Raw genomic sequence first — 17,562 nt, 5'->3', positions numbered from 1 at the left:
TGCGTTACACACACACACCCCACTGCGTTACACACACACCCCACTGCGTTACACACACACACACACACACACCCCACTGCGTTACACACACACCCCACTGCGTTACACACACCCCCCACTGCGTTACACACACACCCCACTGCGTTACACACACACACCCCACTGCGTTACACACACACACCCCACTGCGTTACACACACACACCCCACTGCGTTACACACACACCCCACTGCATTACACACACACCCCACTGCGTTACACACACACACCCCACTGCGTTACACACACACCCCACTGCATTACACACACACCCCACTGCATTACACACACACCCCACTGCGTTACACACACACACCCCAGCTGTGGCTTCTCAGTCGAGGACATGAACTGGTGGCTAACACACCCGCTGAGAGACGTGATGATGTTTGGGCTCACTGTAACACACTCAACTATTAAAACTGCTACCAGTCCCCATACTAACATCTGTAATGGGCAGTGATACGGGCTGTGTGTGTGTGTGTGTGTGTGTGTGTGTGTGTGTGTGTGTGTGTGTGTGTCTCAGCAAATTCCCCTGCTTCAGGCTCAGATGTGAATTATTCATTGGGTTCTTCAGCCACTGGATCCAGTGTTTCTGCTAGTGTGTGTTCGCAGTCAGACGGGCTTCAACAGTGCACTCACAGATATGTGTGTGTGTTTCGCTTCAACATGATGATCGAATGATGACTCGGCAGATATTCAGTGTCGTTTTGTGCAAACATCAGTTGCTGGACTCAATGGTCGAAATGAAATGTTAAAAATGTAGCATTTTAGTAAATGGAGGGGAAAATAATGAAGGAGGAAAAATAAAACTCACAACCTTCACTTGTATAGCAGAACAACTGAATCTATTTGAACTATCCTTTTATGTATAAAGTTGTGTATCATATGAGCGGACGTTAAAGAGGTCCTGTCATCCATTTACGGGTGATATTTCCCCGTGCGGTCCACACACACACACACACACACACACACACACACACACACACACACACACACACACACACACACACACACACACACACACACACACACACACACACACACACACACACACACACCGGTGCCGCTCAAATCACACTCATACGAACGCTGTTTCAGACGCTGAGCCGATTACTTGATGAACTATTCTCTGGAGAATAACACGCTCTGATAAATACACTGATTTATACACCACTGATTACAAGATTGGGGCTGGAAAGATTATTATCGAAAGAAATTAATACTATTTTTATCATTTGTGAAGGATCATGTGACACTGAAGACTGGAGTAATGATGCTGAACATTCAGCTTTGATCACAGGAATACATTACACTTTACTGTATATTCACATAAACAAACTGATATTTTAAATTGTAATATTCAGTCATGTGATCAGCTAAAGACAAAAACCCCAACCCCAAGTAATTATTATTATACAAATATTTTATCAAATTAAAAAAAGATCTTCTATTACTATTACATACTATTGTACTCTAAAATAAAAAAATCGAGTATTTAATCATGATATAAAAAAAATTATACTATAATACAATGTTATAAATAATATTATAAATAAATGATTAATAGAATTTTTATTATTATTTAACAATGTTAATTGTTATCATTTTATTTTAAAGAACAACAGTATAATTACAATACTATGGTTGTCTTAATTTCTTTGCTTTCAAACATTAAAACATTGAGCTTTATTCAGTTTTACCGCTCGCTCCTCTTTCTAAATTACTTTGCTTTCAAACATTAAAACAGTTTTACCGCTCGCTCCTCTTTGTCGACAACAACAGATTCATAACGGATTCCCAAGAGGAGTTTGGGAAGATGATTGACGTTTCCGAATGTAAATGATAAGCGACTCAAACCGAGAAGCTTTGACAGTGAGTCTGGACTGAAGTGAACAGTGCTGTGCTTTACTCTGGAACACGCAGCGTCACACTGCAGAGCTCTGATGAGCACACGATCTCACCAGCAAACATCGGCTGCTCGGATCAGATCTAACTCAGCTGTGTCCTGATCAGTGCACACACTGCTATATCTGCATGTGAAGCTCAGCATTCCCTGCATGAGGATGGGGATCTGGGATCGGGATAAACGCTCCCAAGTGGACAGAAGCGCTTCCACATGCAGAAGAACAGCATCAGGACAGAGGAAGGTTCTCCTGCGACGGAAACCTGCTGTTTCTGGATAATAGCTCATCTATAATAAAGTCTTTTCCTCTCCACTATCACACAGATGCACACCAAACACACAGAATCAGGAGAGCATTAGCCTTCACTTTCCCAGAGGAAGAGGACTTGGAAAACAGCTAAAGATATGAACAATGGTAGCATCAAACCTCTAGCTCAGGATTTATTCACCTTCTCCATTAGGCTAAGTCTTTAAAATGTGTTTAACTGAGTCTCTTCAAACCAAACAACACAGGACTGGACAGACATTCGGTCTATTTCAACGATCTAAGCTCATGGTCTAAAGTTCACTTAGGGCGTCTGAATCCACTTCTGCTAGTTTAACGACGGGAAAAAAGGTCATGGTCTAAAAGGGTTGTCCTATTCTCTTAATGAGAAATGGGTGAGTTTTGGGATTTACGTGCATTAAACCAATCAGAGTCTCATCTCCCATTCCCTTTAAATGCCAGTTGCGTTTATAAACATGCGCGCTGTATACAATAACATTAGGCACAGTAGCTTCTTCTTTTCTTTTTTACCAAGAACTTTATTAAACAATATGAACAACCATAAATGGCCTGGTACAAAATAGGGATGAGTCATGATATTCGATTAGTTAGCAGACCATTAACGCTTGCCACAAAGAAACATTGATTAAAATGAAGATACAATTTATACAAAACAAAATTCACTTTAAAGAAAGGCTTTATACAAAACAAAACTTAATGTGGTCATCAAAATGATGTCTCCCGATATATTGCGCATCTTATATTACTCATGCTGTTCACTTTTCATAAAATCAGGGGTGCGTTTTTTTTTATAATTCCCAGCGATCATCGAATATTATTTTAGCTTGAAATGTCTTAATCAGACAACAGACAAGCATCATAGCATAAGAAAGAAAATATAAATAAATAAAGAAGTAAAATAAAGAAATAAAATAAAAATACATTCAAGTAAATAATAAATAAAGAAATAAAAGAGGCTCAGTAGTTTCTGCAGCACGAACACAAGCATGTAGTCGCAGATGTTGTTGCTGTTACGTGACTAGCGGTGTCTGACTAGTCGACACGTGGGGTGATGACATCATCGTTTCACAAAATATACAGACTGGCTGTACACACGAAACGCAAGGGTGTCGGACCCAAAACGCCGGATCCGTCTGGACGAAACGCCGATACGATACAAATGTTTACGCATACAGCTAAACGCGTCTCCGTGTGGACAGGGCCACAGTCTCGAGAAAGAGTCCTGGCAAATATGCCATAGGTAAATTAAAAGTTTGTAGGATATAAGACATAAATAAACATAAGCACGTTTGAAGTGTAAAACCCAGTTTAATACCCAGACAGCAACATAGTGTCGGCCCAGATCCAGCCCACATCCGGAACACGTTGATTTCACACGGCCCAGATGTGGGCCGACACTATGTTGCTGTCTGGGTATGCATCAAAGCACGGCGCATGTGTGTCTTAGTCCTGTGTCAAATGTACTTTTTTAGCTTTTATCATATTTAGTCAATCTATCCTGCTTTTTTGGTCGGCTAAATGTCTGGGAATTTTAGTCCAGTTTCAGTTAATGAAAACTCACATTTTCGTCATGTTGCATAATGGTTACACCGATAATCATGATTACTTTGCACGAAATTATAATCACAACGATTGTTGTCATTTGAGAAATTTATTTTTACATTTCATCAGAATTATTAAAACTAATACGCATGGTTTATTTGACTTCATCTAGTTTCCTGATTTATTATGGGCGATTTATCATATACATTAACAGATTATGAAAACCGGTAAAACACAAAAGGTAAAACTGTGAAATTCCTAATAGTAATTCCAATAATCCTACATTAAGTTAAAGGGCACCTATTATGCAAAATTCACTTTTACATGGTGTTTGAAAATAACTGTGTGTTGGCAGTGTGTGTACACAACCACCCTATAATGATAAAAATCCACCAAGTGCTTTTTTTTTTTAAATCCCCATAAATCATAAGCACTGTCTCAGAACAAGATGTTCTCAGACTCGGGGCAATGTGACGTCACTTTGCACAGGCCCCTCCCACGACTGTTGATTGACACTGCAGTTTGAGCATAGACCCGCCCTGAGTGAGCTGGACACAGTCCTCCATTGTTCGACGCTGGAGCAGCTGTAGACAAGAATGTCTCCTAAGCGATTGAGGTGTTTTGTTGTTGGATGTAAGAATGAACATAGCAGTCTTCATTTACTCCCGTTGTTACTCGAGGATGGATCTGTACTGTTTGTGATCCAGCTTACGGTCTCCGGAGCAACAGGACTAACGTTACTGACCACGGCAGAAATGAAAGTGAGAGCGCGCACTTTATGTCAGCTCATCCAGTCGTGGATATACAGTTTATCGGTTGATTAAGCACCCACTGAAAAGGTGTGTATATATTTGTTTGCTGTTAGTTGTAACGAGTGTTTTGTGTACTTCGCTGTGTATGTTGATGATAATGAAAGGGAGAGAGAGAGAGTTTATGGATAAGACTTTAATGTGCACTTATATACTGTTTACTCAGCTCTTACAGTGATTTTCTGGAGTAAAACTAAGGCTTCATCTTTTGTGTGATCTACAATAAACTTCACTGAACTCATCAGTATATTTTGGTCATCATTCGGACGGGGTCGCTACAGCAGGCTTGTATTAATAGTGCATAAAAGCAGATGACAAATAACCATAATTAAACTAAACTATACCTGTTCTATCTCCATACAGCATATATTCTCTGGCTCTGTGGGCATTATTGTCCGACTCCGAGTCGAAATGAACACCACTACTGAGAGTTTCTGTTCTGTGTGAGTATCAGAGGGATTATGAAGAGAGTATTGGGTGTTCCCTGTGTGAGTATCAGAGGGATTATGAAGAGAATATTGGGTGTTCCCTGTGTGAGTATCAGAGGGATGAAGAAGAGAGTATTGGGTGTTCCCTGAGTGAGTATCAGAGGGATTATGAAGAGAGTATTGGGTGTTACCTGTGTGAGTATCAGAGGGATTATGAAGAGAGTATTGGGTGTTCCCTGTGTGAGTATCAGAGGGATTAAGAAGAGAATATTGGGTGTTCCCTGTGTGAGTATCAGAGGGATTATGAAGAGAGTATTGGGTGTTACCTGTGTGAGTATCAGAGGGATTAAGAAGAGAGTATTGGGTGTTCCCTGAGTGAGTATCAGAGGGATTAAGAAGAGAATATTGGGTGTTCCCTGTGTGAGTATCAGAGGGATTATGAAGAGAGTATTGGGTGTTCCCTGTGTGAGTATCAGAGGGATTAAGAAGAGAATATTGGGTGTTCCCTGTGTGAGTATCAGAGGGATTATGAAGAGAGTATTGGGTGTTACCTGTGTGAGTATCAGAGGGATTAAGAAGAGAGTATTGGGTGTTCCCTGAGTGAGTATCAGAGGGATTAAGAAGAGAATATTGGGTGTTCCCTGTGTGAGTATCAGAGGGATTATGAAGAGAGTATTGGGTGTTACCTGTGTGAGTATCAGAGGGATTAAGAAGTGAGTATTGGGTGTTCCCTGTGTGAATATCAGAGGGATTAAGAAGAGAGTATTGGGTGTTACCTGTGTGAGTATCAGAGGGATTAAGAAGAGAGTATTGGGTGTTCCCTGTGTGAGTATCAGAGGGATTATGAAGAGAGTATTGGGTGTTACCTGTGTGAGTATCAGAGGGATTAAGAAGAGAGTATTGGGTGTTCCCTGTGTGAGTATCAGAGGGATTAAGAAGAGAGTATTGGGTGTTCCCTGTGTGAGTATCAGAGGGATTAAGAAGAGAGTATTGGGTGTTACCTGTGTGAGTATCAGAGGGATTATGAAGAGAGTATTGGGTGTTCCCTGTGTGAGTATCAGAGGGATTAAGAAGAGAGTATTGGGTGTTCCCTGTGTGAGTATCAGAGGGATTAAGAAGAGAGTATTGGATGTTCCCTGTGTGAGTATCAGAGGGATTATGAAGAGAGTATTGGGTGTTACCTGTGTGAGTATCAGAGGGATTATGAAGAGAGTATTGGGTGTTCCCTGTGTGAGTATCAGAGGGATTAAGAAGAGAGTATTGGATGTTCCCTGTGTGAGTATCAGAGGGATTAAGAAGAGAGTATTGGATGTTCCCTGTGTGAGTATCAGAGGGATTATGAAGAGAGTATTGGGTGTTCCCTGTGTGAGTATCAGAGGGATTAAGAAGAGAGTATTGGGTGTTCCCTGTGTGAGTATCAGAGGGATTAAGAAGAGAGTATTGGATGTTCCCTGTGTGAGTATCAGAGGGATTATGAAGAGAGTATTGGGTGTTCCCTGTGTGAGTATCAGAGGGATTATGAAGAGAGTATTGGGTGTTCCCTGTGTGAGTATCAGAGGGATTAAGAAGAGAGTATTGGGTGTTCCCTGTGTGAGTATCAGAGGGATTAAGAAGAGAGTATTGGGTGTTACCTGTGTGAGTATCAGAGGGATTATGAAGAGAGTATTGGGTGTTCCCTGTGTGAGTATCAGAGGGATTATGAAGAGAGTATTGGGTGTTACCTGTGTGAGTATCAGAGGGATTATGAAGAGAGTATTGGGTGTTACCTGTGTGAGTATCAGAGGGATTATGAAGAGAGTATTGGGTGTTACCTGTGTGAGTATCAGAGGGATTATGAAGAGAGTATTGGGTGTTACCTGTGTGAGTATCAGAGGGATTATGAAGAGAGTATTGGGTGTTACCTGTGTGAGTATCAGAGGGATTAAGAAGAGAGTATTGGGTGTTACCTGTGTGAGTATCAGAGGGATTATGAAGAGAGTATTGGGTGTTCCCTGTGTGAGTATCAGAGGGATTAAGAAGAGAGTATTGGGTGTTACCTGTGTGAGTATCAGAGGGATTATGAAGAGAGTATTGGGTGTTCCCTGTGTGAGTATCAGAGGGATTAAGAAGAGAGTATTGGGTGTTCCCTGTGTGAGTATCAGAGGGATTAAGAAGAGAGTATTGGGTGTTACCTGTGTGAGTATCAGAGGGATTATGAAGAGAGTATTGGGTGTTACCTGTGTGAGTATCAGAGGGATTATGAAGTGAGTATTGGGTGTTCCCTGTGTGAGTATCAGAGGGATTATGAAGAGAGTATTGGGTGTTACCTGTGTGAGTATCAGAGGGATTAAGAAGAGAGTATTGGGTGTTCCCTGTGTGAGTATCAGAGGGATTAAGAAGAGAGTATTGGGTGTTCCCTGTGTGAGTATCAGAGGGATTAAGAAGAGAGTATTGGGTGTTCCCTGTGTGAGTATCAGAGGGATTATGAAGAGAGTATTGGGTGTTACCTGTGTGAGTATCAGAGGGATTAAGAAGAGAGTATTGGGTGTTCCCTGTGTGAGTATCAGAGGGATTAAGAAGAGAGTATTGGGTGTTCCCTGTGTGAGTATCAGAGGGATTATGAAGAGAGTATTGGGTGTTCCCTGTGTGAGTATCAGAGGGATTAAGAAGAGAGTATTGGGTGTTCCCTGTGTGAGTATCAGAGGGATTATGAAGAGAGTATTGGGTGTTCCCCTTCGAGGGAACTCGCACTGCGTCGTCGTCGTGACGACACTATGGGAACGCCCCCAGCGTAACGCATCTGAAGTATGAATGAAATCTGTCCAATCCTGATTGGTGCTGCGTCATGACGTAGTAGATGACGGCATACCCGGAAGCTACAAAGGGACGCCGGCTCAAACACACGTTAGCTTTTTGCTCTTCAGCTAAAGCGCTCTGTGTGAATTGTTTGTCCTATTTACTGTTGTTTGTCATATCAAGTCATCACAAGCATGTCTAGCGAGCAGTTCAGACGATGTGTGCATCCGTGTCCGCGCTATTTATCGGGCACGGACACACATCAGCTCTGTGTATATTGTCTGGGTGTGCAGCACGCTGTAGCGAGTGTGATAAGCTGCCGCTCAGGGTGTTGCGCTCGCGGCTGGCCGTGTTCGATGAGGGCGGCCAAGCTCGCGAGCCCCGCGGTTCTGGGCCCGCCGTTGCTGAGGCAACGCGGCGCCGCAGATCGTGGGGCTCGCAGATGGATCTTTCAGCGGGACTCGGGACTGATTCGTCATCTTCCCAGTCCTCGTCTGATGATTCAGATGCTCTCCCGCCTCGTGTGGAAGCCCGCGATGCGGCTTCTTCCCGCGAGGTGGAGGCACCGATGCTTCAGTTATCTGGCTCTGAGGGGTCAGATGCTTTGAGCATCGAGGCGGGTGTTGTGGAGTCCCATCCACCGCTTCACGCACCCGCTCAAGAGGAGCTGGTGGAGGTTTTGACCCGCGCTGTGGCCAAATTAAATATTAGTTGGCCACAAGAAGAACCTGTAATCCAGCCAGCCAGTAAGCTGGATGAGAGGTTTTTCAAGCGCCGGTCTCAACCTCCACGCCGGGGCCTTCCGTTTTTCCCTGACTTGCACAATGAGTTGTGCAAGTCGTGGGAAAAACCATATTCAGCCAGGCTCTCCAACCCCCCAGTGCTTGATTTTGCAAATGTACTGGGGGCGGCTGAGCGTGGCTATGGGACGATACCTCGGGTGGAGGAGGCTCTCGCGAGCTACCTCTCTCCCGAGGCCGCATCGTCCCTTAAGGCCCCGGTACTGCCCACTAAGCCGTGCCGCGATACATCAGCGCTGGTGGGCAGGGCTTATATGGCGGCCGGGCGGGCTGGTAGCTGTCTGCACACTATGGCGGTGCTGCAGGCCTACCAGGCCGACCTCCTTAAGGAGCTGGATGAGGGCCAGGGTCCCTCTCCAGAGGACATTCTGGAGCTTAGGAAGGCCACCGATTTGTCTCTCCGCATCACCAAGGAGACGGCCCGTGCCATCGGCCGCTCCATGGCTGGTTTGGTGTGTGTGGAGAGACATTTGTGGCTGAATTTATCGGGGATGAAAGAGAAAGAGAAACATTTTCTCTTAGACTCCCCGATCTCGCCTTCTGGACTTTTCGGCGGTGCGGTTGAGACCGTCGTCGGGAGGTTCCAGGAGGTGAGGAAGCAGTCGGCGGCCTTCCAGCAATATCTCCCCCGTCGCTCCAGCTCCTCGAGGAAGGCTGCCTCTAAAGGGCAGCCTCGGCCGCCTTCCAGCTCCTCGCACCGTCAGGAGCAAAAGGAGAGTGTCGCCACCCGCGCCCCTCCCGAGGGAGCCTGGCAAAGGAGGCGGCGCTCTCGAGGTAAGCCTTCGGAGCCTAAGGTCGATCTGAGGACCGTCCTTCAGGCGAAGAAGGCTTCCTCTAAGCGGTCCTAATTGCGGCCGGACCGCTGAGAGCTGTCCCCCCCGGGATGGAGCGATCGAGGTCGCCTCCCTCCCGGAGCTCTCGGGAAATCAGTGCTGTGTTCCCACCGTCCAGTACGCTTCGGGCCACACTGATTTCCCGCGCACGCACGCCGCTCCAGCCGCCTCAAATAAGACCTGCGGCTGGGCAGCGAACGCGTACGCACACCGAAAATCATTCTTGACTGCTCCCTGCCGGTCAGCCGCTTCAGGGGGTCGGGAACGAGGCTCGGTTGACACCCGAGGCCAGCCTCGAGAGGCTGGTTCCCTTAGTAGATTATCTCGGCGCATGGTCATGCCTTCCGAATATATCTGCGTGGGCCCTGCGTACTGTAGAGCTGGGTTACAGACTGCAGTTCAGCTCCCCTCCCCCGAAGTTCAACGGGGTGGTCTGGACTGTGGTCGGCCCAGAGCAGGTTCGGGTTATGGAACAAGAAGTTCAATCCCTGTTGGTAAAAGAGGCCATAGAACGTGTTCCTCTGCCACACAGGGAGTCCGGGTTCTACAGCCGGTACTTCATAGTTCCCAAGAAGGATGGTGGGTTGCGTCCAATAATAGATCTCAGGCACTTGAATCGTTCTCTGAGGAGATTCAGGTTCAAGATGCTCACAATTCCAGCCATCGTGAGTCAGATCCAGTTCGAGGACTGGTTCGTCACGATAGATCTGAAGGACGCATACTTCCATATCTCCATCCTTCCATGTCACAGGAAGTTCCTGAGGTTCGCTTTCGGGGGCGAAGCGTACCAATATCGGGTTCTTCCCTTTGGCCTAGCTCTTTCCCCTCGCACCTTTACCAAGTGCATGGATGCAGCGCTGGCTCCGCTGAGACTCCAGGGCATTCGTGTACTCAATTACATCGACGACTGGCTAATATTAGCCAAGTCGTACGATATGGCAGTTCGACATCGAGATGTCGTTCTCGCTCATATCAGGTGCTTGGGGCTGAGACTCAACACGAAGAAAAGCGTGTTGACGCCCTCCCAGAGGACTACGTTCCTGGGAGTGGTATGGGACTCCACGACGATGCGGGCACAAATGTCTCCTGCTCGGGTGGGTTCCATACAGGCGTTGGTCTCCAGAGTGAAGCTAGGCCACAACCTCACTGTGAAGCAGTTTCAAATACTGCTGGGGCACATGGCAGCAGCGTCCAGCGTCATACCTTCTGGCCTGCTGCACATGAGACCCCTACAGTGGTGGTTGAGAGCCAAGGGGTTTTCCCCGAGGGGAAATCCGTTCCGTATGATCAGAGTAACGCGCAGATGCCTTCGTTCTCTCGTCATATGGAGGAAACCTTGGTTCCTGTCCCAGGGACCAGTGCTGGGAGCATCATGTTGCCGGAAAACCGTTTCAACAGATGCCTCCCTCACTGGTTGGGGCGCGGTCATGGACGGCCGCTTTGCGAGAGGTCTGTGGGAGACCCGGCACTCTTCCTGGCACATCAACTGCCTGGAAATGCTGGCGGTCTACAAAGCTCTGAGGAGCTTTTTCCCAGACCTCCGCGGCCACCATGTCCTGATACGCTCGGACAACACTTCTGTAGTCGCGTATCTGAATCATCAGGGGGGTCTGAGGTCGCGCCCTCTATGCAGACTGGCGCACCAGATCCTTCTGTGGTCCCAGGGGAAACTGTCGTCTCTCAGAGCGATGTACGTCCCCGGGGATCAAAATCAGGGAGCAGACGTCCTGTCGAGGCAGGGGCTGAGGCCCGGGGAGTGGCGACTCCACCCAGAGGTGGTGGAAGCCATGTGCGTGAGATTCGGCCCAGTGGAAGTGGATCTGTTCGCGTCTCGAGAGACGTCCCACTGCCCACTGTGGTTTTCTCTCAGGCATCCAGCTCCGCTGGGGTTGGATGCCATGATGCAGACGTGGCCGAGGCTGCGTCTGTACGCATTTCCCCCGATCGCTCTGCTCCCGGGAGTCTTGGAGCGGGTTCGCCGAGAGGGGATCAGTCTACTTTTAGTAGCACCCCGCTGGCCGACCCGAGTTTGGTTCTCGGACATTATAGCTCTGCTAGACGGCCTCCCGTGGCAGGTCCCTCTGAGGAGGGATCTGCTGTCTCAGGCAGGGGGCACAATACTTCACCCCCGGCCAGAGCTGTGGAACCTTTGGGTCTGGCCCCTGAGGGGGCTCGGTACCTAGAGGCTGGCCTGTCGGCAGACGTTGTCGAGACCTTACTCAGCTCCAGGGCTCCCTCTACCAGGAGACTGTACAGCCTGAAGTGGAATGTGTTTTCCACTTGGTGTAGAGAGCGTGAGGTGGACCCAGTTAACTGCCCAGTGGCTTCAGTGCTGGAGTTCCTCCAAGATCGTTTCTCCGCCGGTCTAACCCCGTCCACACTAAAGGTGTATGTGGCTGCCATTGCGGCTTTCCACTCGCCTGTAGGTGATGGGCCTTTGGGGAAGCACCATCTGGTTGTACGTTTCCTCCATGGGGCTCGGAGGATGAGGCCTGCGGCTCGCTCCTGAGTTCCAACCTGGGACCTGGCAGTGGTACTTGAGGGGTTGGCTGAGGCCCCCTTCGAGCCACTGGAGTCAGCTGAGGCAAAGAACCTGACCCTTAAGGTGGCCTTTCTCCTTGCTATCACCTCTCTGAGGAGAGTGGGGGATCTCCAGGCCTTGGCTATAATGCCAACTTGCCTGGAGTTTGCCCCTGGCAGAGTTAAGGCCATCTTACACCCTAGAGCGGGCTATGTGCCCAAGGTGCCATCTAATGTGGCACGGTCAGTGGTTCTTCAGGCTTTTCATCCTCCACCTCACGTGACGGCGGAAGAGGGGAGACTTCACCTGCTCTGCCCAGTCAGAGCCCTGAGAGTGTACCTTGAGAGGTCCTCTCAGTGGAGGAAGTCAGACCAGTTGTTGGTGTGCTTTGGTTCACCCAAGAAGGGGCTGCCTGCATCCAAGCAGACAATCAGTAATTGGATTGTTCAGGCTATAGCCACAGCTTATCAGGTGCGCAATCTGCCTTCACCTATAGCTGTGAGGGCTCATTCTACCAGGAGCATGGCCTCCTCGGTAGCCCTCCTTTCTGGAGCCTCGCTTCAAGATATTTGCGAAGCGGCTGGGTGGGCCACTCCGCACACCTTCATAAGATTTTATAGTCTGCAACTCCCTGTGACGCCTGGCGCCAGAGTGCTCGCGTCCTAAGTGTGCCTGGTCTTCCAGCTTCACACTAGGGTGGCGTGCTTACGGTGTGGCATAGTGGGCATTGCGTTCCCATAGTGTCGTCACGACGACGACGCAGTGCGAGTTCCCTCGAAGGGGAACGTCTCGGGTTACGACTGTAACCCTTGTTCCCCGAGAAGGGAACGAGACACTGCGTCTCGCCGCCACACCTATCACGTTAAGAGCGCTTGCTTCATCGCAAAGTAGCTAACGTGTGTTTGAGCCGGCGTCCCTTTGTAGCTTCCGGGTATGCCGTCATCTACTACGTCATGACGCAGCACCAATCAGGATTGGACAGATTTCATTCATACTTCAGATTCGTTACGCTGGGGGCGTTCCCATAGTGTCGTCACGACGACGACGCAGTGTCTCGTTCCCTTCTCGGGGAACAAGGGTTACAGTCGTAACCCGAGACGTTCCCTGTGTGAGTATCAGAGGGATTATGAAGAGAGTATTGGGTGTTCCCTGTGTGAGTATCAGAGGGATTAAGAAGAGAGTATTGGGTGTTCCCTGTGTGAGTATCAGAGGGATTATGAAGAGAGTATTGGGTGTTACCTGTGTGAGTATCAGAGGGATTAAGAAGAGAGTATTGGGTGTTCCCTGTGTGAGTATCAGAGGAATTATGAAGAGAGTATTGGGTGTTACCTGTGTGAGTATCAGAGGGATTAAGAAGAGAGTATTGGGTGTTCCCTGTGTGAGTATCAGAGGGATTAAGAAGAGAGTATTGGGTGTTCCCTGTGTGAGTATCAGAGGGATTATGAAGAGAGTATTGGGTGTTCCCTGTGTGAGTATCAGAGGGATTAAGAAGAGAGTATTGGGTGTTCCCTGTGTGAGTATCAGAGGGATTAAGAAGAGAGTATTGGGTGTTCCCTGTGTGAGTATCAGAGGGATTAAGAAGAGAGTATTGGGTGTTCCCTGTGTGAGTATCAGAGGGATTATGAAGAGAGTATTGGGTGTTCCCTGTGTGAGTATCAGAGGGATTAAGAAGAGAGTATTGGGTGTTCCCTGTGTGAGTATCAGAGGGATTATGAAGTGAGTATTGGGTGTTACCTGTGTGAGTATCAGAGGGATTAAGAAGAGAGTATTGGGTGTTCCCTGTGTGAGTATCAGAGGGATTAAGAAGAGAGTATTGGGTGTTCCCTGTGTGAGTATCAGAGGGATTAAGAAGAGAGTATTGGGTGTTCCCTGTGTGAGTATCAGAGGGATTATGAAGAGAGTATTGGGTGTTCCCTGTGTGAGTATCAGAGGGATTAAGAAGAGAGTATTGGGTGTTCCCTGTGTGAGTATCAGAGGGATTATGAAGAGAGTATTGGGTGTTCCCTGTGTGAGTATCAGAGGGATTATGAAGAGAGTATTTGGTGTTACCTGTGTGAGTATCAGAGGGATTAAGAAGAGAGTATTGGGTGTTACCTGTGTGAGTATCAGAGGGATTATGAAGAGAGTATTGGGTGTTCCCTGTGTGAGTATCAGAGGGATTAAGAAGAGAGTATTGGGTGTTCCCTGTGTGAGTATCAGAGGGATTATGAAGAGAGTATTGGGTGTTACCTGTGTGAGTATCAGAGGGATTAAGAAGAGAGTATTGGGTGTTACCTGTGTGAGTATCAGAGGGATTAAGAAGAGAGTATTGGGTGTTCCCTGTGTGAGTATCAGAGGGATTAAGAAGAGAGTATTGGGTGTTCCCTGTGTGAGTATCAGAGGGATTATGAAGAGAGTATTGGGTGTTCCCTGTGTGAGTATCAGAGGGATTAAGAAGAGAGTATTGGGTGTTCCCTGTGTGAGTATCAGAGGGATTATGAAGAGAGTATTGGGTGTTCCCTGTGTGAGTATCAGAGGGATTATGAAGAGAGTATTGGGTGTTACCTGTGTGAGTATCAGAGGGATTATGAAGAGAGTATTGGGTGTTACCTGTGTGAGTATCAGAGGGATTAAGAAGAGAGTATTGGGTGTTACCTGTGAGAGTATCAGAGGGATTAAGAAGAGAGTATTGGGTGTTCCCTGTGTGAGTATCAGAGGGATTATGAAGAGAGTATTGGGTGTTACCTGTGTGAGTATCAGAGGGATTAAGAAGAGAGTATTGGGTGTTCCCTGTGTGAGTATCAGAGGGATTATGAAGAGAGTATTGGGTGTTACCTGTGTGAGTATCAGAGGGATTATGAAGAGAGTATTGGGTGTTACCTGTGTGAGTATCAGAGGGATTAAGAAGAGAGTATTGGGTGTTCCCTGTGTGAGTATCAGAGGGATTATGAAGAGAGTATTGGGTGTTACCTGTGTGAGTATCAGAGGGATTAAGAAGAGAGTATTGGGTGTTACCTGTGTGAGTATCAGAGAGATTAAGAAGAGAGTATTGGGTGTTCCCTGTGTGAGTATCAGAGGGATTAAGAAGAGAGTATTGGGTGTTCCCTGTGTGAGTATCAGAGGGATTATGAAGAGAGTATTGGGTGTTCCCTGTGTGAGTATCAGAGGGATTAAGAAGAGAGTATTGGGTGTTCCCTGTGTGAGTATCAGAGGGATTAAGAAGAGAGTATTGGGTGTTACCTGTGTGAGTATCAGAGGGATTAAGAAGAGAGTATTGGGTGTTACCTGTGTGAGTATCAGAGGGATTATGAAGAGAGTATTGGGTGTTACCTGTGTGAGTATCAGAGGGATTATGAAGAGAGTATTTGGTGTTACCTGTGTGAGTATCAGAGGGATTAAGAAGAGAGTATTGGGTGTTACCTGTGTGAGTATCAGAGGGATTATATAGAGAGTATTGGGTGTTCCCTGTGTGAGTATCAGAGGGATTAAGAAGAGAGTATTGGGTGTTCCCTGTGTGAGTATCAGAGGGATTATGAAGAGAGTATTGGGTGTTACCTGTGTGAGTATCAGAGGGATTAAGAAGAGAGTATTGGGTGTTCCCTGTGTGAGTATCAGAGGGATTAAGAAGAGAGTATTGGGTGTTCCCTGTGTGAGTATCAGAGGGATTAAGAAGAGAGTATTGGGTGTTCCCTGTGTGAGTATCTGAGGGATTAAGAAGAGAGTTTTGGGTGTTACCTGTGTGAGTATCAGAGGGATTATGAAGAGAGTATTGGGTGTTACCTGTGTGAGTATCAGAGGGATTATGAAGAGAGTATTGGGTGTTCCCTGTGTGAGTATCAGAGGGATTATGAAGAGAGTATTGGGTGTTCCCTGTGTGAGTATCAGAGGGATTAAGAAGAGAGTATTGGGTGTTCCCTGTGTGAGTATCAGAGGGATTAAGAAGAGAGTATTGGGTGTTCCCTGTGTGAGTATCTGAGGGATTAAGAAGAGAGTTTTGGGTGTTACCTGTGTGAGTATCAGAGGGATTATGAAGAGAGTATTGGGTGTTACCTGTGTGAGTATCAGAGGGATTATGAAGAGAGTATTGGGTGTTCCCTGTGTGAGTATCAGAGGGATTATGAAGAGAGTATTGGGTGTTCCCTGTGTGAGTATCAGAGGGATTAAGAAGAGAGTATTGGGTGTTCCCTGTGTGAGTATCAGAGGGATTAAGAAGAGAGTATTGGGTGTTCCCTGTGTGAGTATCAGAGGGATTAAGAAGAGAGTATTGGGTGTTCCCTGTGTGAGTATCAGAGGGATTATGAAGAGAGTATTGGGTGTTCCCTGTGTGAGTATCAGAGGGATTAAGAAGAGAGTATTGGGTGTTACCTGTGTGAGCACATCCAGCTGTGAGATGATGTGCTGCAGGGTGTTGGTCAGCGCAGCAGGAACACGGTCAACCTCCGTCTGCGAGTCCACACCGGCTCCAGGCGAAACCGCACCGGCTCTGCTGTCACTCCTGTGTGAGGATCGGCCAGCGGGTTCTGACTCCTGCAGGAGAGAAGGGAAACTGTTACTGACATCCATCTGAATGTGCTTCACATGATCCGTCATTGCCTGCCCCTCCTTCCGATTTACAATATGTGCTGTGATTGGTTAGCTGGCCCAGTGTGTTGCCATTGGTTAGCTGGCCCAGTGTACTGTGATTGGTTAGCTGGCCCAGTGTGTTGTGATTGGTTAGCTGGGCCCAGTGTGTTGTCATTGGTTAGCTGGCCCAGTGTGTTGTGATTGGTTAGCTGGCCCAGTGTGTTGTGATTGGTCAGCTGGCCCATTGAACTGTGATTGGTTAGCTGGCCTAGTGTGCTTTGAGCTGGCCTAGTGTGTTGTCATTGGTTAGTTGGCCCAGTGTGTTGTGATTGGTTAGCTGGCCTAGTGTGCTTTGAGCTGGCCTAGTGTGTTGTAATTGGTTAGTTGGCCCAGTGTGTTGTGATTGGTAAGCTGGCCCAGTGTGTTGTCATTGGTTAGCTGGCCCAGTGTGTTGTCATTGGTTAGCTAGCCCAGTGTGTTGTCATTGGTTAGTTGGCCCAGTGTGTTGTGATTGGTTAGATGGCCCAGTGTGTTGTGATAGGTTAGCTGGCCCGGTGTGCTGTGATTGGTTAGCAGGCCCAGTGTGTTGTGATTGGTTAGCTGGCCCAGTGTGTTGTCATTGGTTAGATGGCCCAGTGTGTTGTGATTGGTTAGCTGGCCCAGTGTGCTGTGATTGGTTAGCTGGCCCAGTGTGCTGTGATTGGTTAGCTGGCCCAGTGTGCTGTGATTGGTTAGCAGGCCCAGTGTGTTGTCATTGGTTAGATGGCCCAGTGTGTTGTGGTTGGTTAGCTGGCCCAGTGTGCTGTGATTGGTTAGCTGGCCCAGTGTGCTGTGATTGGTTATCTGGCCCAGTGTGCTGTGATTGGTTAGCTGGCCAGTGTGTTGTGATTGGTTAGCTGGCCCAGTGTGTTGTCATTGGTTAGCTGGCCCAGTGTACTGTGATTGGTTAGCTGGCCCAGTGTGTTGTGATTGGTTAGCAGGCCCAGTGTGTTGTGATTGGTTAGCTGGCCCAGTGTGTTGTGATTGGTTAGCAGGCCCAGTGTGTTGTGATTGATTAGCTGGCCCAGTGTGTTGTGATTGGTTA

At 47.4% G+C, this 17,562-nt stretch overlaps 1 protein-coding gene across 1 annotated transcript in view; it reads right to left on the bottom strand.

Annotated features, from left to right (window-relative positions):
- Positions 1 to 17,562, bottom strand: part of poc1a (POC1 centriolar protein A) — a 112,176-nt gene that overhangs the window by 12,207 nt on the left and 82,407 nt on the right. Inside the window, exon 10 of the mRNA XM_081357076.1 lies at positions 16,281 to 16,442. Coding sequence (XP_081213202.1) covers positions 16,281 to 16,442 — 162 coding nt within the window. The remainder of the gene's footprint in view (positions 1 to 16,280; positions 16,443 to 17,562) is intronic.

The sequence above is a fragment of the Scardinius erythrophthalmus genome (assembly GCF_964197995.2).
Source record: "Scardinius erythrophthalmus genome assembly, chromosome: 25".
Classification (NCBI taxonomy): Eukaryota; Metazoa; Chordata; class Actinopteri; order Cypriniformes; family Leuciscidae; genus Scardinius; species Scardinius erythrophthalmus.
The sequence above is the reverse complement of the archived record's forward strand: the minus strand, read 5'-3'. Positions and strand labels throughout refer to the sequence as shown.